The sequence below is a fragment of the Pinus tabuliformis genome, chromosome X (assembly GCF_031772625.1).
Source record: "Pinus tabuliformis cultivar Carrire ecotype Pingquan chromosome X, CPIR1, whole genome shotgun sequence".
In the NCBI taxonomy this organism is placed as follows: Eukaryota; Viridiplantae; Streptophyta; class Pinopsida; order Pinales; family Pinaceae; genus Pinus; species Pinus tabuliformis.
Window position 1 is genome coordinate 10,987,746 of NC_142308.1, and position 24,914 is coordinate 11,012,659.

The window sequence follows — 24,914 nt, forward strand, 5'->3', positions numbered from 1 at the left end:
ATAAATTAGTACTAACATTTAAATGTTACATTACTTTTGCTAATAAAATATTAACTACTTTTATAAATATAGCATATTATACTACAGAATATTGTCAATAGAATATCAATATTTAATAAATAAAAAATATTTATTAAATCAATTTATTAAAATTTAATTATAAACTAAAATAAAATAAAAAAATAATATTATTTATTTACCTGCATCGTAAGAATAATAATATGCAAAATCCCAAAAGTAATACCAGAAATTTACTTTTTGGGGGCCAATACCACAAACATAAGCACTATTTTTGAAATTATTCATAACAAAAGTTTATGATTCTTTGTAGGTTGAGATGCACATTAAAGATATGGTGAGAAATAAATACTTACAAACTGTAACAAGGGGTAAGTTTGTATTATGCACTTTACAATGTGCTTGTCACTAGTTTGAACTTCATGGTATATTAATATTAGAACTAAAATTTGTACAGCTGCAAAATACAAATATTTATGTTATTAATATTATAATTCATATATCTGCAAAATATAAACAACTATGTTAGAAGACAATGTCTACGTTCATAGAGCACGATAAAATTCACTTTATTAAACAAGAAATTTACCCGCATTCAATTGATTTCATGAAAGATTAAATTTAGATTAAAAAAAATGACCACTCCTTTATCTCAAAATTCGAATATAAGACAATTAGACTTTTAACTCAAAATTCTAATAGGAGACAATTAGACTTTTATCTCAAAATTCTAATAGGAGACAATTAGATTTTATACATAAGAGATTTATATTTTTAATAGCAGATTAAAGTTAATCTTATATTAGAAAAAATTGAGTATGACTCAGATTCTGGAAATCGAATTTACCAAATCTGGCGAATTTATTTTAGATTTTATACAAAAGAGATTTATATTTTTAATAGCAGATTAAAGTTAATCTTACATTAGAAAACTTTGAGTATGACTCAGATTCTGGAAATCGAATTTACCAAATCTGGCGAATTTATTTCAGCGCTAGAGAATCCGCTAATATCGATTTTTTTCCAAATAAAATTCGCCCAATGTGATGACTGCATACAACTCTGTTATCCAGAAAGTTTAAATGAGAACCCTAACAAAAGTAACAGCAAATGTAATGCTCCGTGGGATCGTAGGATGCAGCCACAGTCTTGGGAATAATTTGATTTACCTCAACATGCTCAACCATACAGATACTTCTGCATACACTACAAACCTGACATTTATTTGGAAAAAGTGATAACAGATGAGCAAATTGCTACTCAAACAGAGGGTGATGTCAGGAAGTGATGAACATAAAAATATGGATGTAACATTTGCATCCATAAACATAAACAAAATTTTGTATATCATAAAACATATATAAATTGATGACATCTTTCCCCGAGGTGTTTACACGGATGTGGAATACAATATATTACAGGAAATCCGACGAGGTGGTGAAAATCCATAGTTCAGGAAGCTTGAGATTCTTTTTCCTGGTCTGTTGGACATTGATGGATTCCGCTGAGAACTTCAGCTGCTTCAAATGCAGTTTCGTCTGCCTCTGCAGAAATACCTGTTTGTGTTAGTTCAACTTTATAGTGAGCAGTATCTCTCAAATGCACTGCAAAAACAATGCCCACATACTAGAAACACCCTTACACTCGTTTACCCATAGTAAGCTAAGGAAACTGGTTTGCTTCTTTACCAATACAATGCTCAAATTTTCGACCTCTAAATTGATTTAAATAACAGCATGAGTTGTACTGTTCTGTGGCAAATTGGGGATCTGAAGTCCCTAAGGGGTGGCGAAATGGTTGTGACATGTGGCCAGCTTGCCTGGTATGTATTCATTTTCCCAAGGCAAAACAGTTAACATTGGAGGGCAGTAGTTCAAAGGAAAATAATACCTTTGGTAGACTTGAAAGTAGAATCTTTCTTGTCAAACGCTCTAGCTTCATTCTCCTGTTTACCAACCTCGGAGTGGTGTAGTCCTGAACCGTTTGCATCTGATACCAATTGGTTTTCACATGCATTGGAAACACTGCCGGCAACAGCATTAATTCGTTGTGAATTCTGTCCAAAGCATTTCACATTTCTTCCCCTCTGCAAATGCTTTGCGGGACTTCGGTGAGACGAGTCTTCAGTAGGAAATTCTACAGCATTTAAATTACATTCCTGTGCATCCGCAGAAACAGAATTTGTGTATATACCATTGGTCTCCTGTGTCTCTTTTGCTCTCCTTTTATTCCTTCTGCAACCAAACGGTACAGTTTCATGGTGACTCCTGCTAACCCTTTGATTGGACTTTTGCTTTTTTGGTTTTGACCTGTTGCCAACAGAATCATCTGCAGAAGCCTGACATTGTAATTTTTTTGACCTGTTTCTGACCAAGTTCTGTCCTTTGCTTACAAATGCTGCAGCAGATACAGATAATAGATCCTTACTAGCACCGGCAATTCCATTGGAAACAGTATTTTCCACCCTGCACTCTTCCTCAGTTTCATCACCTTCGGAAATAATTTCCTCTTCCTCAAATTCAATACAGTGCTCTTCCTGTTCAAAACGAATCAATAATCAAATGCAATTAGGTAAATAACCATTCCATAAAATATAAATAAATCTAATGCATGAAGTTTAAGGAATGCATCCACAACTTATCTTTCTTGGCCACCCTCTTTTGGATGGTCTTTGGCAAGTTAACCATAGGTTGGGGGAATCTTGTCTCTTATGGATGGAATGGAAAGTGAAAATTGTTTAATGGAAAATGTTAAGTTTCGAAGGGAAGCTACCCAACCTGATTTCTCAGTGGTTCCTAGTGGGTCTAGCTTAGTGGCACACAAATCCAAAAGTAATTATGTCCCGGATGGTTTAAAATAGTAAAAAAGTAACACCCTTACCAAGTTAAAAGTGATAAAATATCCATCTAATGCTGACATCTACACAATGTGATGGAACCTTAGCATCAATTTTAGATGACGAGGTTAAGCAATGAAACCATATCAACCAACAATTGAAGCAGCATGAGATATCTTCTAGGACATCTGAGATCAGTGGCATGGGAAGTGATGCACCACTGTGAATGACTGATGAGCACAAGAATGTAACTGATGAATGGAAAATTGCAGGTCCAGACTGGTAAGAAAATCTCATCCAGGCAGCAACAAATCACAGGATGCATTTCTCTAGGGGGTTTGCCTAAAGGACAACAGACAGCAGGGAGAATAACCTATATCTGTTTAGAGGACAGCCAGTGAAAGCCCTAGTACATTACTACATAGTAGTGACAGCCAGAGTGGAACATCTACACTAAAGGGCTCTACCATTGTTACGGGAGATGATCACTGGTTTTACAGAATTCGGTATAATGCACGATGGTGTGTCTAAGGGATGTGTGCTTGGCAAGCAAGCCAAGGCAACATTTCCTACTAATGAGACCAAGTCCAAGGGTGTGTTCAATTTGGTGCATTCTGACCCCTGTGTTCCTATGTCAGTGGGGTCTATCTTTGGGTGTAGTTATTTTGTGACATTCATAGATGACTATTTTAAGGGGACATGGATTTACTTCCTGAAGGCCAAGGATGAGGTCTTCGGTCAGTTTCAAGAGTTCAAAGCTCTTGTGGACACCACACTAGGAAAAAGATCAAGGTCCTGAGATTAGACAATGGGGGTGAGTATATCTCCAACGATTTTAAGGATTTTTGAAAGGAAACAGGAATCAAGAAAGGGCTAATAGTACCCTAAAATTTGCAGCTGAATGAAGTGGCAGAGAGGAAGATAAAGAGTATAGTTGGAGCAGACAAGGCCATTATCCTTGATGAGGATCTACCTATGTTCTTGTGGGCGGAGACATGATGTACTACAGTTGTATACTTGCATAACAAGAGACCTCGCATGGAAATGGAGGACATGACTCCTAAGGAGGCTTTTACAGGAGTGAAACCAGAGGTGAGTCATTTATGCATCTTCAATAGTCTAGTGTATGTCCACATTCCTTCAAAGAAGACTAAAATAGAGTTTTCATCAAAGAGGGGCACTTTTGTTGGATACAGTGAGACTTCAAAGGCCTACAAAGTCAACATTCCAGTATAGAGGAAGATAGTGGTCAGGAATAATGCTAAATTCGAGGAGGGTAGGCCTTTAGGAGGTCCATTGCTACAAACCCAGTTGTGGTAGAAGAACAAGAGCGAGAGGTTCCAAAGGTTGAGCAATGACTAGTAGCACTAGCAGTAAGGGCATAGCCTTCAAATTAGGAGGAGCTAGATGCTCCTTCGAGCTTTACCAGAAAGAGGCCAAGATGGGCCAAGCAGGCCCTGAGGGATGCAAAAGAGCATGTAGAGGCTCCTAGCAAGACCTTGAGGGAGAGTAGACCACCTACCATATTTCCCAGTTTGGCTTTGACGAGCAACATCAATGAGTTTGAGCCTTCTACCTTTCAGGAGGCAGTAAACCAACAGGTTTGGAGGGATGCCATGGTGGAAGAGTATAGTTCCATCATGAAGAATGATGTTTGGGAGATAGTATTGATACCTGAGGGGAAGTCAGTGGTCACTTCTCGATGAATCTATAAGATCAAACAAAGAGCAAATGGCAGCTTCGAGAAGTAGAAAGCGAGGTTTGTGGTGAGACAGTTCTCCCAGAAGAAGGGAGTAGAGTACGAGGAGACATTTGCTCCTGTCGCTAAATATGCATCTATCAAAGTAGTCATTTCTATTGCTTGGAACATGGAGTGGAGGATACATCAAATGTATGTGAAGACTGTCATCCTCAATGGGGTAATTAAGGAAGAGGTGTATATTAAACAACCTCATAGCTTTGAGGTGCATGGGAGGGGGTTCCATGTATGCATATTGAAGGCCTTATACAAACTCAAGCATGCACCTTGCGCATGGTACTCCAAGATTGATGGGTACCAACCTGGATTGGGCTTCACTAAGAGTGAGGTGGACTCCAACTTGTACTATGTATTGTTGATGGTGAGTCACTCATCTTGGTGTTATATGTTGATGATCTCTTTCTCACAGGTTCAGAAAGGCTCATAAGGATGTGTAAGGAGGACATTGATTTGGAGTTCGAGATGAAGGACACTGGTTTGATGCATTACTTCTTGGGATTAGAGGTGCGGCAACAACCAGGAGAGATTTGTTGTAATTTCTAAGTCTAACACATCAGAAATTCCTACTGCATTATCTGGTTTATTTCACCTACTTGTTTTATTCCTTAACAAGTTATTTATCCATATAAATAATGAACATAAACACAAATGCAGTCTCAACTCATATACAGATCAACTGAAATAATAGACAAACATACAAGAGACACCGTTATCTTTGGACAATCGTCCCCAAGAAAAACCCAATGCGGGAAAACCGAGGCAACAGTTCTGAGGGTTTTATTATTATGCAAATTTCTTGAGTACAACTAGGGTGCCAACTAGCTCACCCAACAAAGATTTCTACACAACAGTAATACCTCTTCTCGAAAGCAGACATTCAGCTACTCAGCACTAGTCTGCCCCACGAAAATCCTTCTGGTGCTTCTCCACGGCTTTGCGTCAGCCCTGCTAGCCTTTGCGTAGCTCTGGAACCCCCTGCATCAGCCCTCTGCCTCTCTATGTCAGCTCTCTCGCCTTCTGCATCACCCATGCAGGCCCCTCAGCCTCTGCGTAGCTCCTATTGCCTCAGCGTAGCTTCCTCAGTCACTGCGCTGGCCCTCTGGCACTATCTCTACCTCTCTGCCATGTACTCACTGCCCCTCGCTGTGACTCGAATCACTTGTTCGAATTTTCTCAGCAAATCCCGCTCTAAGAAATCGAACTGACTGATCAATCTTGGTGTATCTCCCACTGACCCTCAAGCCTCCTCTTATACTTTTCCTGTTGAGTCTTCAACGACCAAGATTAAGTCTCTAACCCAGTTTTATCTTAATACCCATTAATATTTTAATTTTCCTAAGTTTAGATATTAAAAATATTAATTATTTTAATATCTCTCTAACCGGGGGGAATTTCTCCAAACCATTTCTGGGTCTTGGAGATCTCATGTGCTTTAGCCTCTCCACTAATTTTCATGGCTAGAGCACATCTGACGCTACCACAAATCAACACTCCCTCTTAGCGAAGAATGTGCTCTAGTAATGCTCCACCACTAAACATCACACCGATCCTCTGCACCAATACCTGTGCTAATGCTGGGCCTACTACCCTACATCCACTGCACTGTTGCTTCCTATACTGTTGCCCATGGCTCTGCCACTGTCACTGCTACATCTGTACTACAGCTCCCTCTCAACATGCTGCCCATAGCACTATTACTACTAACTGTTGCACTGCAACTCAGTTACCGAGAAGTAAATAACTGATCTACCCAACTACTGACATCCTTGTCAGTCCAGAAACCTCCTAATATTGAAGTTACCTTTGTTGCTATCATGTGCTCCCTCTACTGCCTCTGTGCTGCTACAAACACCTATGTGCCTCTCGCACTGCTGCAACCATCTTTGTGCGTCTCTGCACTGTTGCAACCACCTCTGTGCCTCTTGCACTGCTACAAACCCACTACGTTGCTACAACCCCACTGCGCTGCTACAGACCTCTGCACTCTAGCACTGCATTGTTGCTTCATCACATCTTGCTTCTACCGACATCTGTCATCCTGCTACTGTCATTCGGGGCTCCTGTAGCCGAATATGATCCAAGAGTTTGGGTACCTCAAGGATCCTGCCCCTCATCTTCTGTAGTCTTCTTGACTACAACTCGATGTCACCCCACATCTTCTCTAGAGGTGCATGAGCACTCATGGCACAGTCGTCATCCGTCTCGACTTCTTTCTCCGCCTTAGCCGGAGCGCCTTGGAAACAGAAGCCTCTCCCTTATTCTTCTTCCTGGGACACTAGGTTGCATAATGAACCAACTCCCCACAATGTAAGCACTTCACCTTGGAGATGTCCTTCCTCCCCTGTTGTCCCGCAGATGCCAGAGCTGCATCCTCCTCCTCCTCTTTCTTGATTCGACCCCCTTTGCTGCTACTCCCCGCCTTGGTCAACCGTCCGATCTCTTCTTGGCGAAGAGCTGCGCACATCTCTTCCCATCCTGGAAGATTAGCTCTGCCCAAAATACTTTGGACAAATGTCTCCCAATCCTCGGAGACTGCATTCAGGGCAGTCCTCACCATGAACCCCTGATCCGGCATGGCCCCTATGGAAGTAAGTTGGTCCTGAATCTCTTGCAACCTGTTGAGGTATAGATCTATCTATTCCCCGTTTTGCATATGATATGACCACAATTGATTCTCCAATAGCATCTCCCGTTGCATGGAAGTGCCTTGATACAATGTTGTCAAAGTATCCCACATCTCCTTTGTCGTGTTCTTCTCGGCAATATGTGGTACAACATGATCCTTGACCCCATCAAGGATTATGCATTTTGCCTTCGCCATTGCATCCTCATACTTCTCATTATCAGCTAGGTCTACTGGGACAGCCATAGTTCTCAAGGTGAAGTCCCTGATGCGATGTCTATCCAGAACAAACAAGATCCTGGCCTTCCAAATGACAAAGTTGGAGGCCCTGTCCAACTTGTCCTGATCCCTCAGTCTGTTCATTGCCATCTCCGCTCCTCTTCTGGACTCCCTCTGAGTCTCGAATTCTGTCCTAGAAGTTCTCTCCTAGACTCCTTCTGAGTCTCAACTTCCCTCTTGGAAATCTTCTCACCAACTATCGGCCCGCTCCTCTCCGATCCTCTTTGCAACTACAACTCGGATTTGGATTTCTTGGCTAGAAATCCACCAAGGCAGCAACTCCCTCTACCTTGGTTCTGTCCCGTTAGGTACTATTCTGCGTCGACAACAACAGCACCCCACTAGCTTCGTAATCCACAATCTGCCCACAACTCCCTCTGCCCCAACCACTGAAGAAACTGAGCCTTCCATCTTTGCGCAATTCCAGCAAAGGCTGAATCACTCCTCTAGCCAACTGCGTCAAGCCTACCTCACTAAGTAGGGTGACATGGCTCTTCGTGAGCCTCTTCTGCCTCTACGTTGGCCCTCTCTCTGGCTCGAAATGATGATGCAAGCTCTCTGCATCACTCCTTTGCTGCTTTCTGCTTAGGAGCAGCGCTGTCTCTCAGGACAGCTACTACTACTGCAAATACTTATGATTATGCTAGTGCCTTCAGTCCTCCTGTGATTTGCAACGCTCTGATACTATTATGTAAACAATTAGTTAGTATTTAATTTTAGGTTTATTATTTAATTTTAAGTTTAATTAGACGAAAGGGCATGATCATAAGATCATGCCCTTTCCCCAAAGGGTGCCCATGGCGGTATATAAGCCAGGAACCCCCATTGTAAACATTCATCATCTATCAATTCATTTATTAATAAAATATTTATATATATATTTATGTTTATCAAGAAGTTTTCGCTTCATCTGGTATCAGAGCCAACACGAACTGGTGACACCCACAAGTTCTGTTGGCCATCAGGCCCTATGGGCTTTTTCAGAAAATAGCAGTGCGTGTGGATTATTCATGTCTGCCTGGAGTGTGTTGTTACAGGCTTGAGACAGCCGCAGAAGACTGCTACCATCATTAAGATCGAACCCTCTACGGTAACCTGCGGCAAGTTCTGCGTAACCTACGGTAAGACGCTGAACCCTGCGGTAGTTCTGCATAACCTGTAGGAGCTTGACGGTGTATCTGCTCGAAGGTCGACGGTCAAACGTGATGGTTCAGAACTGTCCATGCGTGTTAATTAAATAAATTATTACACATCATTAAAAAGATTTTGTTCTCCCACCGTCAAACGTTGTGTCCATTGGTCAAACGGTGTGACATCAATACGTGGGTCTATATATAATTGTTGGTTTGATATATATACCATAAATCAAACTAAATTAATATAATCTAATTAATTAAAATTATTTAAAAAAAATAATTAATTTTAAAATTTTAAGCTGGCAGATAAATACACGCCCCCACAAACTCGCTCAATGTCGACAATGACAATGGCGGATTTCCAAAAAAAATTGTTGGACGCGGAGCATAAGATAAATAACAACCACGACGAGGTCAATAAAAGATTAGATGGTTTCGAGATCAAGCTTAAGGGGTAGGCTAACAATATAAAAAAACTTCAAGATACGACAGATCGAATAGAAATAAAGATGGAAAATAATGGTGTCCAAACAGAAGTAGATCTCAAAGAGTCCTTAACATTGCTAAAACTTCTGCGTAAAAAGATGAATTGTACACCCGCACAACTACTACAAGAAAATGAAGAGAATCAAGAGCACAACTCATCAGATTCAACAAAGTCAACAGACTCTCATGAAAAAGCTGAATCCCCAAAAAAATCAACGACACCCCACCAAGAAATGAGTAACGCAATTCTTACAAACAAGCAACTTTGGGATACCTTTACCAATCAACACCCCTTTTTCGCTCAACCATTAGCGACATACCAGCGAAGGGCAAAAGTCGAGATGCCTAAATTCGATGGAAACGAAAAAAACAATGTTGCATGGATAAATAAAGCAGAAGAATACTTTGAGATATATGACATCAATGATGATGACGAAAAGCTCAAGCACGCATCCATGAAAATGGAAGGGGAAGCGTATAATTGGTATATGTGGTGGAAAAAGACAACACACGTCATTAGCTGGAGAAAATTTAAGGATGCATTCTTTAAAAGATTCCAAGGTGTAAAGGAAAAAGAGTTCTTTTCAAAACTCATCAAATTACGACAAAAAAGAAGTGTGGACGAATACACTCAAGAATGGGAGACCTTAGTAACACGAGTACCTGGGTTATTAGAATCTCGTCTAATTCAATCATACGTTTCGAGACTCCAAACCCATTTACAAGTAGAACTTGAGATGCATGACATTACATCAATAGAAGTACCGAAACAAAAAGCAAAAACAACCCAAAAAAAATTCGAACCAATATTTTGGTCAAAAGCGGAAAAAGCATATTCAAGACGAAGAATACCCCAGTTTGTGGACTCAAATAATACAAGATATGTTCCACCACATCGTCGTGAAGATGAAAAATCTAATGTGGAAATGCAAAGGATAAAAGAGGGTAAATGCAAACGTTGTGGTGAGAAGTGGGACCCCAAACATAGATGTGCTAAAGGAAAAGAACCAAAGAACATATATAATTGTGAAGCAACCAAAGATTCAAATAGTGAAGACTCTGACATAGAAGAAATAGAAGATGCCCCAGAATTCTCACCAGAATTAGATGAGGGAAGTATTCCGCAAGTGTCATTATCAGCTATGACAAGTATATCACAACCTCAGACCTTAAAGTTAAAAGGACATATAAAGAAGAACAACGTAGTGGTTCTCATCGACTCTGGGGAAATGCCATAAGGTCAAATTGCAGATTCAAGACTTTAATTTAGAGTATCCGTTCTTCACGATACCGTTAGGAGGAGTAGATGTAGTCTTAGGTATCCAATGGCTCGAACTTTAGGTACTTATGCCGCCAACCACCAAGTAAAATTTATAAAATTCAAATGGGGAGGTCAGAAGTACAAATTGCACGGATTCCAAGCACCAGATAATCAAATTGTATCATCATCTTAGATGATGAAGATGATTCAAAAAGGAGCACTCGCTTATGTAGTACAATGTCATCAATTAGAAATATTATCTGCAAATATGACCAGTGAAGAGTCGCTAGAGATACAAGATCTAATTCGGAAGCATGAAAAAGTATTTCAAGACCCACCTATGAAGATGCCGCCTAATAGGGAAATTGAGCATACAATAGAAGTCAAGGCAGGATCAAACCCTGTCAACATCAAGCCATACCAATATCCACATCACCAAAAAACGGAAATCGAGAGATTAATCCAAGACCTTTTAAAGTGTGGGACTTTGATCATCTTGGAATATTTGATCAAGTGGAAGGACTTACCCAAAGAAGACGCTTCTTGGGAGAATAAAGCATTTTGTCAACAACATCCGTCGTTACGTATGCTTTGAGGACAAAGCATTCTTTCGAGAGGAAGGCAATGTTATGTAAAAAATTAGTTAGTATTTAATTTTAGGTTTAATTAGACGAAAAGGCACGATCATAAGATCATGCCCTTTCCCCAAAGGGTGCCCATGGCAGTATATAAGCCAGGAACCCCCATTGTAAACATTCATCATCTGTCAATTCATTTATTAATAAAATATTTATATATATATTTTTGTTTATCAAGAAGTTTTCGCTTCAGATACCATGTTGTAATTTATAAGTCTGACACATCAGAATTCCTACTGCATTATATGGTTTATTTCACCTACTTGTTTTATTCCTTAACAAGTTATTTATCCATATAAACACTGAACATAAACACAAATGCAGTCTCAACTCATATACAGATCATCAATTGAAATAATAGACAAACACACAAGGGACACCGTTATTTTTGGACAACGAAATGCAAAAAATCCAGTGCAGCAATTCTGAGGGTTTTATTATTATGCAGATTTCTTGAGTACAACTAGGGTGTCAAGCTGGCTCATCCAACAGAGATTTCTACACGGTAGTAATACCTCTTCTCGGAAGCAGATATTCAGCGTCTCAACACTAGTCTGCCCCACGAAAATCCTTTCGGCGCTTCTCCAAGGCTCTGCGTCAGCCCTGCTAGCCTCTGCGTAGCTCTGGAACCCCCTACGTCAGTGCTCTGCCTCTCTGCGTCATCTCTCTGGCCTTCCACGTCACCCACACAGGCCCCTCAACCTCTGCGCAGTCTCTCGCTGCCTCTGCGTGGCCTCCTCAGTCACTATGTTGGCCCTCTGGCACTCTCTATACCTCTGTGCTATGTACTCACTGCCCCTCGCTACAACTCAGATCACTTGTTCGAATTTTCTCAGCAAACCCCGCTCCAGAAAATCGAACTGACTGATCAATCTTGGTGTGTCTCCAACTGACTCTCAAGCCTCCTCTTATACTTTTCTTGTTGAATCTTCAACGGCCGAGATTAAGTCTCTAATCAACGGCTAAGATTAGATTTGGCTTGATCCATGTCATTTAGAACATTCTCACCCAGTTTTATATTAATACCCATTAATATTTTAATTTTCCTAAGTTTAGACTTAGGAACCCCATTAAAAATATTAATTATTTTAATATCTCTCTAATCGGGTGGAATTTCCCCAAACCAATTCTAGGCCTTGGAGATCTCATGTGCTTTAGCCTCTCCACCAATTTTCATGGCTAGAGCACCTCCAATGCTACCACAAATCAACAAGATTTTCCTTGGGCAGGGCAAGTATGCAGTTGAGATTCTGAAACGATTCAAGATGGAGGATTGCAAGTCAATGTCTACACCTATGATCACCAACTTGATGAAGCTAAATGCTTCTAAGGGTGATTTGGTGGATTCCACCTTGTACAAACAATTGATTGAGTCCTTTATGTATCTGATCAATAATAGGCAGGATATATATTTTGTTGTGAACACACTCAACCAGTTCATGGTGGAGCCAAGGAGGGTTCATTAGATGGCAGAAAAGCATATGGTTAGTTATCTTCGTGGTACAGTGGAGTATGGACTGAGGTATGTTAGTGGAGTGGAGTTGCAGGGCTACACAAATTCAAACTAGGAAGGGAGTGCAATGGGCAGGAAGAGAAACTCAAGTTGTTGTTTCAGGTTGGGATCAACAATGATCTCATGGTATAGCAGGAAGCAACACTTAGTGGCACTCAACTCAGCATAGGCCAAGTGCATGGCAGCAAGTTTGATGAGTTGTGAGGCCATATAGCTTTGCAAGATGCTCACAAGATTATTTGGTCTTGATATGGGGCTCACAGTGATTCACTATGACAATCAGAACTACATGTCTCTCTAAGAATCTAGTGTTCCCTGATGGGTCCAAGCATATAGAGATCAAAACCCACTTCATTAGCGACAGTGTCCAGAAAGGTGTTGTGACATTGTAGTACATCTCCACAGAGGAGTAGGTAGCAAATATTCTCACAAAGCCTCTAGTGAAGAGGAAGTTTGTGTTTTATAGACACAAGCTAGGGGTGGTGGAGAATCCCTTCCTTGCTAGGTGGAAGTGTTGATTCTGTATCCTCATATGGCCTTCTACATTGGCTTGGTGTCTTAGCATGTAGAAGATATTTGATTACCTCTTTAGGTGCTTGCTCGGTTGAGTAAGTGATTTTATTGATTTCTTTCCTAAGATTAAATTGGGAAAAGTACAATAATTAATTTAATTACTTATTGTGGATTATTAGGCCAAAGTTCTAAAAATAAATGATAAAATTAGTTAAGTGACTTGGATAGAATCTCAACCATTGATCTCAAGTGAGGCTTCGGATTTAATCCTAGTCATTGATCACTTACGAGATTAAAGTTAGAGATTTTGGCTTAATAAAATTATAAAATAAACCTAAGGGAGAGGTGGAGACACATAATGTTGAGGAAGCGATTTTCTCAAGAGCGAGAGGCTCGATTAAACTAAAGAGAAGTGAGAAGAATTGCATCAGGGAATTTCGAGAGAAAAAATTCATGGAAGCCAAAGCTAGGAGAGAGAGTGGCCAAATCAATTGAAGAGGAGCATCGAAATATCCAAAGACTGAATTTCTCAAGTGCGCAAGGGTCATACGAGAGAAAAAAGGGGCAGAATTGCTGGTGAGGGCGGCTAAATTTTCCAGAGGTCAAGTTTCTTTAGTATTGCCGATTTACAGGGGCCAATTTCCTTGAAGCCAATTTGTAGGGCCAAGTTCCAAGTTCCCAGCAGTTGTATTTTTCTGTATATTCTCTGTGGGTCTAAGCCCAAATTTTTCCTGGGAAATTTAATATGAAGGAAATTTGTGTCGGGCACAAATTTGTTGTTGTAGTGTGATTGATTTCCCATTTTATTTCCACTGCATTTTATTTTCTGAGTTAATATACCAGTGTGTTTATTTTATCAGCGATTTCAGAAATATTTGAGATAAATATTTTCTGGGTTTTTAATAAATTGTTGAAGTAAAATAAATCAGATCTGGTATAAAAGAATTAACACAGAAGCTCAGCCTAAAAAGAAAAATCTCCTCTAGGAGATTCCTGTAGCAGATCTAAGCAATTCCATAGACATTAGGAAGAACAGGGATAATCAATGAGATCCAAACTATTTGAGAGTTAATTCAGATTGTTTCGCCCAGGTCACTTACCACAGGAAGCACAACAGCCTGTAATAAATTTATTTCAGACCCTTTCGGAGTGATCTATTCTAAAAAGGGGATTATTAATGACAAGTTGTGTCATGTATTAGTATAAATTATTCTTATTTGGAATTTGACGGGCCGACTTGAAAGGGTGATTTGTGTATTCCAGACTCAGAGCTGACCTGTTCAACTTGTGAACCACCTTGTCCACATGGATGTTTTGAGAAGGTTATGAAGGAAAGGGTTCAATGTGTGTTTAAGTTGATACTGAGGACCTAACCCTTATCGACGGATATGCTTCATGAATGGAGCCCATTCATCCATCAGTGGATGTCAATCTGTCACATGTGAGGGAAAACTTGGATATTGCTTGGTCAAAGAAATAAGCCCCTAGGAGAAAGTTTGAACTTCAAGGGCTCGTGTCTACTTGCATGATGGCATGGAAGCTAGAATATGGTCATTGAAGTCTATTGGCCCACAGTGAAGACTATGTTTACTGATTGTGTCCCCCTTGTCTTTCCCCTCTTGTGACTGGAGTCATAACCTCTTGTTCCTTGGCCTTCCTCTTCTACAGCCTGTGATGTATTTTATTAACATTCTTTACACAATAACAAGTCACAATTGTCCAACTTACAGCCATTCATCATGTACAAATATACATTACCGGTTTGGGGATTAAACTGGGATATCACCTTTCTAGTCAAAAAAATGAATAAAATTGATGCTTCTCCAAGTTTTACTTTCCACGAAAACAATCTTACTAGTCAACTTGAAATTCACTTAGTCGACATAAAATACACTTGGTCTATTATATAAAATCCTTCTTGTCCACACTATGAGATTTTGAAAGCTTGTTGTTTAAAAAATTCCAACTTCAACATCCTTGATGGAGCATAAAAACTTCTTGATAAACAGAAATATATATAGAAATATTTTATTAATTAATGAATTGACAGATGATGATTGATTACAATGGGGTTTCTGGCTTATATACCGCCATGGCACCCTTTGGGAAAGGGCATGATCTTATGATCGTGCCCTTTCGTCTAACTAAATCTAAAATTAACTAATTTTTTACATAACATTGCCTTCCTCTCGAAAGAATGCTTTGTCCTCAAAGCATACGCAACGACGGATGTTGTTGACAAAATGCTTCATTCTCCCAAGAAGCGTCTTCTTCGGTAAGTCCTTCCACTTGATTATATATTCCAAGATGATCAAGGTCCCACATTTTAAAAGGTCTTGGATTAATCTTGCAATTTCCGTTTTTTGGTGATGTGGATATCGATATGGCTTGATGTTGACGGGGTCTGATCTTGCCTTGACTTCTATTGTATGCTCAATTCCCTATTAGGCGGCATCTTCATAGGTAGGTCTTGAATTACTTTTTCATGATTTCGGATTAGATCTTGTATCTCTGGTGACTCTTCACTGGCCATATTTGCAGATAACATTTCTAACTGGTGACATTGTACTACATAAGCGGGTGCTCCTTTTCGACTCATCTTCATCATCTGAGATGATGATACAACTTGATTTTCTGGTGCTTGGAACCCGTGTAGTTTGTACTTCTGACCACCCCATTTGAATTTTATAAATTGTACTTGATGGTTGGCGGCATAAGTACCTAAAGTTCGTAGCCATTGGATACCTAAGACTACATCTACTCCTCCTAACGGTACTGTGAAGAACGGAGACTCTAGATTAAAGTCTTGAATCTGCAAATTGACCTTATGGCATTTCCCCACCTTTTCAATCTTCTTACCGTTAGCTACCATCACTTTCATGTTTGGTAAGGGAAATGAAAAGATATTGAGTCTCTTTGCCACGGTTGCATCTAAAAAATTGTGTGTGCTTCCAGAGTCGATGAGAACCACTACGTTGTTCTTCTTTATGTGTCCTTTTAACTTTAAGGTCTGAGGTTGTGATATACCTGTCATAGCTGATAATGACACTTGCGGAATACTTCCGTCATCTAATTCTGGTGAGAATTCTGGGGCATCTTATGTTTCTTCTATGTCATAATCTTCACTGTTTGAACCATTGGTTGCTTCACAATTATATAGGTTCTTTGGTTCTTTTCCTTTAGCACATCTATGTTTGGGGTCCCACTTCTCACCACAACGTTTACATTTACCCTCTTTTATCCTTTGCATTTCCACATTAGATTTTTCATCTTCACGACGATGTGGTGGAACATATCTTGTATTATTTGAGTCCATATACTGGGTTCGTCTTGAATATGTTTTTTCCACTTTTGACCAAAATATTGGTTCGAATTTCTTTTCAGCTGTTTTTGCTTTTTGTCTTGCTACTTCTATTGATGTAATGTCATGCATCTCAAGTTCTGCTTGTAAATGGGATTTGAGTCCCGAGATGTATGACTGAATTAGACGAGATTCTGATAACCCAGGTACTCGTGTTACCAAGGTCTCCCATTCTTGAGTGTATTCGTCCACACTTCCTTTTTGTCGTAATTTGATGAGTTTTGAAAAGAACTCTTCTTCCTTTACATCTTGGAATCTTTTAAAGAATGCATCTTTAAATTTCCTCCAACTAATGACGTGTGTTGTCTTTTTCCACCACATATACCAGTTATATGCTTCTCCTTCCATTTCATGGATGCATCCCTAAGCTTTTCGTCATCGTCATTGATGTCATATATCTCAAAGTATTCTTCTGCTTTATTTATCCATGCAACATTGTTTTTTTCGTTTCCATCGAATTTAGGCATCTCGACTTTTGCCCTTCGCTGGTATGTTGCTAATGGTTAAGCGAAAAAAGGGTGTTGATTGGTAAAGTTATCCCAGAGTTGCTTGTTTGTAAAGGCTGTGTTACTCACTTCTTGGTGGGGTGTCGCTGATTTTCTTGGGGTTTCAACTTTTTCATGAGAGTCTGTTGACTTTGTTGAATCTGATGAGATGTGTTCTTGATTCTCTTCATTTTCTTTTAGTAGTTGTTCGGGTGTACAATTCGACCTTTTACACAGAAGCTTCAGCATTGTTAAGGCATCTCTGATGTTTACTTCTGTTTGGACATGTTGATTTTCCATCTTTATTTCTATTCGATTTGTTGTATCACGAAGATTTTTGATTTCGTCAGCTTGCTCCCCAAGCTTGATCTGGAATTCATTTAATCTTTTACTGACCTCATCGTGGTTGTTATTTATCTTATGCTCCGCGTCCAACAATTTTTTTTGGAAATCCGCCATTGTCATTGTCGACATTGAGCGAGTTTGTGGAGGCGTGTATTTATCTGCCAGCTTAAATTTTTATTTTTTTTTGGTAATTAAATAAATTTAATTAATTAAATTAAATTTTATATATATATATATATATATAACTTTTAATTAATTAAATTAACTTTTTATATATATATATAATTTTTAATTAATTAAATTAATTATTATATATAATATATAATATAATATAATATATATATATATATATATATATATATATATATATATATATATGTGTATTTTATGGACAGTCCGTATTACTCGATAATTATTGTAATGATCGAATGGACAGCCACGTCCCTATGGAAATGTCAACCGTTTGACTCTTCAAACCCTTCGTTTTTTTTTGTTCGCGTTATTATCCCTGTCCCCTTCAGCGTTATCACCGCAGGGAGAAGAAAATTGACAGTTCAGCGTATCCGCAGCATAATGGAACCGCAGAACCCAGCGCAAGGGAGCCGAGAATTTCAGCGTAGGTTCATCGTATCAGCAGAGTCCACGCAATGGAACCCAGGAAAAAATGACGCAGGCGTCTTGTTGATTCAGTGTGTCACTTCCCTGGTTCTGCTGATGTTTCAGCGTGTCACTCAAGGTGAAATACGCACAGTGAGAGCAGTTCAGGCGGGACGTGCGTAGACAGGGTGTCGGCAGTGAATATGGCAGCGGACAGAATAGTGATACGTACAATGACAGCAGTGGATGGATGCATGAACCAGCACAGGCTAGAGGATTCGACCACTCTGATACCAATGGAGCATAAAAACTTCTTGATAAACAGAAATATATATAGAAATATTTTATTAATAAATGAATTGATAGATGATGATCGATTACAATGGGTTTCTGGCTTATATACCGCCATGGCACCCTTTGGGAAAGGGCATGATCTTATGATCGTGCCTTGTCGTCTAACTAAACCTAAAATTAAACAATAAACCTAAAATTAACTAATTTTTTACATAACACTTTATTTACTCAAACTGGCAACTATAAGTGAGAAACAACAAAAGTTGGGGCGGGAGAAGGTTATATTGAGAAAAAAAAGGAATGGTGAGGGTGGTTGGACCCGTTCCTTGCTTCAAAGAAAAGAAAAATACATGTCCTATTATTATTCTGCACTTTTATTAGGGCAAACCTTCATAGGGGGCATCCCACAGTACCCTCGATTACTGGGAGAATCCCATTTCTTCAAGGGACCTCTCCAATGAAGTCCCAAACTACCCAAGGCATACATGTGGTAACAATGAACATTCCCAATGAAGTGCCCAAAAACAGGGAGCACGGGTAGAGCAAGAAATACATGGAACAAGTCCCTGAGGAACATTGTGAATTTCTCCTAGTATAATAGTTCTCTAATCTATTGAACTGTGTATATGCATATTGTTGTCCATGTACAAAAGGTTGAGTCGGATGTCACACATTTGCAACAGCTTTTAGGCTACTGAGGGGTCCAACTTGCACCATGAAAAGGGAAACGTCTCCTGGAATCCTAACATCAAGATGGACGGTGTTGAGTTTTAAAGAGTTCTCCAATCTGATAATTATTTCTTATGATTCTTTCTTATTCAGATCTCATCTTACATTCATTATGCATCATAAAATAATTACACAGAGAACTTCAACAATAACAATATGTCAGGAAATCATAAAGAGACAGCCACACAAGAACACATTATTTTACCTTGGGAAAACCCACATGGGGAAAAACCCAGCAACCTTTTCAATAGATAAATCTTCAATTCAACAGAGATACATCTTAGTCAATAACTAGGTCAAACCTGGTCCATGGTCCATCCTCCTAGTCAAGTCAATCTGACCCAAGAAAATATGCTCTGTTCTTGCCTCAGAAATGCTGCTCTGCTAGCCCTCATAGATGACACTTTGTTGGCTCAGAACATGCCCTTCACTGGCCTCAAAGATGACCTTCTTTACTGCCTCAGATTAGGCCCTTCGCTGGCTGCCTCAGACCTCTGCTCTCCTCGGACTTTGCTGCCTCCGATTGCCCTTCATATGTCTCAGATAGACTCTTCGCTGGCCTCAGATGTACTTCGCATGCCTCAGAACTTTAGGCTCTCTTGCCTCAGACAGATGCGAGCTTCAATGCTGGCCTTAAAAGAGGTCGAATTGCCTCTTATTTATAGGCTCTGCTGGTCCTAATGGGTGTTTCCTTCACCTGAGCTGACTTGAACATTTGAGGGGCCAACTTGACTAGGAGGGGGCCGACTTCATCTATTTGGAACCTAAAAATTCAACTTTTTACAATTTTAAATTTCTCTCTTTTTCAATTGACATGAAGAACATGTCTTCCAATATTTTTCTTTTGTTTCTATCATGAAGAACATGCTTACAAATACATTAATGGCTCAAATATACATTATGAAGACTGACCATAGTTACAAAAATCAACAGATGGCCCCATCATGATGCCGGTCGAGCAATACACATGCTCACAAAGCACAACCATAGTTGGCCTGCCTCAGCCATGCATCATACCACCATAGTTGGCCCACCTCCGCCATGCATCAAAATAATAACTATCCCACACTTGCTCTTTCTATCTCAGAAGCAAAAAAAATTATGGTGCTTGACCATTGTCAAAAGATGGGAGACAATCTTTCCAAACCCTCCACTTGCTGCAGATGGTTGTGGACCTGATCCTACGGATTGTGATGACCCCTCACATTGTGTTGGGCTCATCTTGACTATTGACCTAAGCTATCAGCCTCATTATGTGTGCCTTTTGGCATGCAAGTTAGCTGGCTAGACTATGATTTTTCTGTTGCACTCACACATGAACTTGTATTTTTTCTTTTGTATGTCCAAGTGGCAATTTTGAGTAGATGGGGGACTTCAATAGTGAGCCTACCATGTTTTGACTTAGCTACTGGTGGCTGCATAGCATCCCACCTTCTTTGTATAAAAATGCCTGTCATGTGCATTTTTTCATTTATATTGATAGTCAAAGACAAACTGGTTTATCTCTCAACTCCTATAATGGTGTTTTACAAGGATCTAAGGAATTTATGATTTTAAAAAATATACCTGGGACAGGAAACCAGCAGACCTTGCATATTTCATGTGGTTGTCAAACATTGAGGTCACCAGTTATCCAATTAAGATACTTTGGTTAAGGATTAGTTATAGAACCCTGAGGATCAATCTATATTGCACAATTTTTCAAGGATGAATAAGACAAGGAAACTTTATTAATATCCAACAAAAAACCACAAAAGCAGGTCAAAAACGATTAAAGAGGTACATCCAATGTCAGTACAAAGTGGAAGTACCAAAGCATCTCCTAGAACAATACTAAAAGCAGAAATATAATAATCTAAGATCATAGAACTGGCTATAGAATCTGCTTGGCCTCTAGCTAAATAAAAAGAGCTAAAAGAGAGAGCATAACATAATGTGCTGAAGACTGAGGATCAGGAAATCCCAGTACCAAGCAAAAGAGAGGTCATCAAAGCTTGCTGATTGTGGGAAGAGAGGACAAGTTACAAAGATGGTAGGGGACATATATATAAGCCTAAAATAGTCAATTGGCTGTATCTAGGGTGATTGGGAGAAATGATTGTTATCCTCCTCAACCAGGTTCAATTCCCACAAATGACAAGATAAGCTTTGTTGTAATCTAAGTCACCAAGTTTGTGTTCGTGTTCGAGTTCGGCGACCTTGAAATTTGAATAAAGTTCGGCACCTGAAATTTTGTTGATAAAGTTCAGCACAAAATTCAACATATAGAAATTTGAAAAAAGAATGTATATATATATATAAAAAAATATCAATTTAAAGTCAAATTCAAAGTCCATAATGCACACTAACGAATTTCAAAACGAATTTTAATGAATTTCAAACGAATTTGAACGAATTTCAAAACGAATTTGAATGATTTTCAACGATTAAATTCACCTTGAAATTCGAATTTGTTTCAAGTTCGAGTTTGCCATTTTGTTTGGCGGACTTGAACGAATAAATTCGAATTCGTTTGAAGTTCGTCAAATTTCGAATTTTTTCGTTCAAATTCGCCGAACCCGGTGACTATGGTTGTAATGGCTTTGAAGCTTGTTGTTGAGTCCTAGCAGTCCCTTGAGGAGCGAAACATGTACATTCCTCATACAGAATATAAAGATATTTCTCATGGGAAAAAATAATAAAACCCTAAAATAATGAAAATGTTCAATATTAAATGTTTTTTGTGAACTTGTATATTTAAGCATTCCAGTTTATGTTTTTGCATTACAACAGGCATCTTCTATAGCAATTATACCACATAACCATATATATATATATATATATATATGGCAAAATCTATTTCATCTGAGCAATTTGGTTTTTTGGAAGGTAGACAAATCCATGAAGCCATTGGGCTGGCACAAGAAGGGTTGCATTATATATATAAGCCTAAAATAGTCAATTAGGTTTATCTCAGGTGGTTGGGAGGAATGATTGTTATCCTCCTCAACCAAGTTTAGTTCCCACAAATGACATGATGAGCTTTGTTTTAATGGCTTTGAGCCTTGTTGTTTATATGAGCAAGCCCTTGAGGGCCAAAATATGTGTATTCCTCATATGCAATATAAAGATATTTCTCATGGAAAAAGAAATTATAAAATCTTAGGATCAACACAAATTCAAAGCTCTTCACATTACAGGAGGTGGAGAATGGAATTAAGAAGCTAAAAACAGGAAAGGCAAAGGACTTGGTTGAACTTCAAGCAGAGTATCTAAAATGGGGAATGAACGATCTTGCACCGCACATCATGGAAATATTCAACAACATCATTCAGCAAGGATTCCCAAGAGACTGGACAACTAGCCTAGCAATACCCCTTTTTAAAAGTGGAGACATTAATAATCCATCCAACTATAGAACAATTATGATCAATCCTTTGTTTGCAAAGCTTTTCAGCAGCATGGTAGAAGATAGAACTAGTAAGTGGGTAGAAGTAAAAGAAAAGAGGGCAAGAGGACAAGCGGGTTTTAGGCCGAAACATTCTACAGTGGATCATGGCATCACGTTGAGACACATTGTTGAAAAGGTTTGGGAGGACAAAGAAGAAGTATTCCGCTGCTTTGTTGACTTCAAAAAAGCATTTGACACAGTCCCCAGGGATAAGTTGTGGCGTAGAATGGAAGAACTTGAAATTCATGTGCATTATAGAGCCGTTGTCCATAGACTTTATGAAGAAGTGAAAGTCAAAATTAGAACCTCAACAGGTATTTCAGAAATCTTTAGAAGTGACATTGGAGTCGAGCAAGGTTGCCCTCTATCCCCTACTTTTTTTGGTCTATATATTAATACATTGGAAGAGTGGCTAAATCTCCAAGGTGGAGATGGTGTTTGGTTGGGGGAGTTTGTGATAAAGCTTCTTTTATATGCTGATGATATTGTATTGATTTCTAAATCGGCCCATGGATTGCAAATGCACTTATATGCCCTTGAGCATTTTTGTAGAGCAGTGGGGATGCAAGTCAATACTAGCAAGACCAAAATAATGACTTTTTTCTAATAAAAGGAAGCAGAACCAACATACTTTCTTCTTTGAAGACAACATTCTTGAAGAAGCAAATGAGTACAAGTACCTTGGGATTGATTTCAACAACAAACTCAATTGGGAGGACTGCAGAAATAAGAGAATTTTAGGAGGGTGGAAAGCATTATATGCTCTTCAAAACAGATGTAGAGAGGCAGAGTTATGGGATTGGAAAACGATTAAAGTGCTTTTTGGACTCCTAGTTTGTCCAGTGATGCTATATGGGTGTGAATTGTGGGCTAGCAGCACTCTCATCTCAAAATGGAAACAAATTGAGAAAATCCAAAAACACTTGATCATGAGCATGTTCAAAATAAAAAGTTCAGTACCTTACGAGATAATGTTGAGTGCAACAAGAGCAACTCCCATTGAAACAATTGCTATGGTGTGGCTCATAAGATATCTAAAAAGAATTGAGCAAATGAGAGTAGGTGGACGGCCTATTGTTATCTTCAATGAAGGCATGAGTGAAAGAAAGAAAACATGGATGAAACAAAACTACACATGGATGCAAAAATGGAATATCTACCTCAATGCCCATCCCACAAATAGCAAGGATCTAAGGATTTTGTTATGGAGAAGATTCGTAAAAAGGTATGGGGAAAGAGTTGGGTAGAAAGAAGAAATATTACATTGAGGAATTCAACCCTACATGTGATCTACAACAAAAAGAGTTCATTGGAGCTAGCATTTTGTGGAGGGAAAAGGTTCTTATTGCTCAATTAATGACCAACTCACATCAACTTCGGTGTGAAACAGGACGGTGGAAAAGGCCTAAAGAAGCTTGGAAAGAACGGATGTGTGCATTTTGCACGTCTGGGGCTGTGGAATCGGAAAAACATTTCATTTTGGAATGTGATGCATTCAAAGACATCAGAGAAAGTTATGAGAACATGTTAGCAACAGTTTCTTGGCATTGTCTTTTTAGCGAGGGGATTGTTGGAAGGTTGCGTCAGCTCATCATCAATTTGAATCGGAAAATGATTGAATTGCAAAAAGCGAAAACAGGGAACTAATGGTCTCATAGACTATTTTTAGTCTCGTGGACCTTAAAATATCATTTCATTTCATTTTTTTTTTATATATGCTATTTCATCTAAGCAATTTGGTTTTCTTCAATATTAAATATTTTTTGTGAACTTGTATATTTGGGTAGTCCCACTCATGTTTTTGCACAACAGGAATCCTCTACTATTCTTATGCATTGTTGTTATCATTGCACCCTCTTATCCTCATTCTTGAGTCTAAGCCAAAAAAAATCCCTAGACGTTGATGCAGCTAAAAGAAAGATAAACGCATAAAATGGCCCAATGAAAGAAAAAGAAAGTTGAAGTGAAAAATATGGCTAGGACATTAATTAGCATGTGGGAAAAGGACTAGCATGAGTTCTACCCCCTCATTAGCCATCACTCAGTTCCTTGAGCACTTGATGCTCCATCACATAATAAAGGAATTCTTGCATATCCCAACTTTGAAGTTACTACCATTATCAAAAACACCTATGGATTGAAGTGTTGACCTAGGACATGTCACATCCACTTAGGGGATGGAAACACCTAATAAGGTTGACCATCTAGCCATCCCTAACATAAGTAGGGAACACTTTTACGAGACTTGTTCTAGTTAAATATTTGAAGGTGATCTTAGTTTGAAGTGTTATTAGGCCCTTGACAATTAAGTGTGGTCCAATATGATGCATCTATGATCATTGTCGCTAATGATTGGTGGCTTTTACTTGAGTGAGATAACGACTCGTATAGAAATATACCTAGCCACAAGAGCAAATGTCTCCTCATAGTCTATTCCCTCCTAAGAGAAACCCTTCACCACAAACCTTGCCTTGTATTTCTCAATGTTGCCATCTACACTGTGCTTGATCTTGAATATCCAATGTGATCCAACCACAACGTTATTTTTTGGTGTAGGCACAACCTCCCACACATCGTTCTACATGATTGAGGAATACTCCTCAACCATAGG

General features: G+C 39.0%; 1 protein-coding gene across 5 annotated transcripts in view; it reads right to left on the reverse strand.

Moving 5' to 3' along the window:
• Positions 1 to 860: 860 nt before the first annotated feature.
• The window catches only part of DUO3 (Homeodomain-like superfamily protein), a 208,554-nt gene continuing 184,500 nt past the window's right edge, over positions 861 to 24,914 (reverse strand). For 4 of the 5 annotated variants that reach the window (XM_089450125.1, XM_089450123.1, XM_089450124.1 and 1 more), the window contains exons 9-10: positions 1,909 to 2,554; positions 861 to 1,574 (exon numbers count right to left, since the gene is read on the reverse strand). In XM_089450125.1, coding sequence (XP_089306251.1) covers positions 1,471 to 1,574; positions 1,909 to 2,554 — 750 coding nt within the window. In that variant the 3' untranslated portion in view covers positions 861 to 1,470. The remainder of the gene's footprint in view (positions 1,575 to 1,908; positions 2,555 to 24,914) is intronic. The other variant, XM_089450126.1, reaches the window with a different exon arrangement.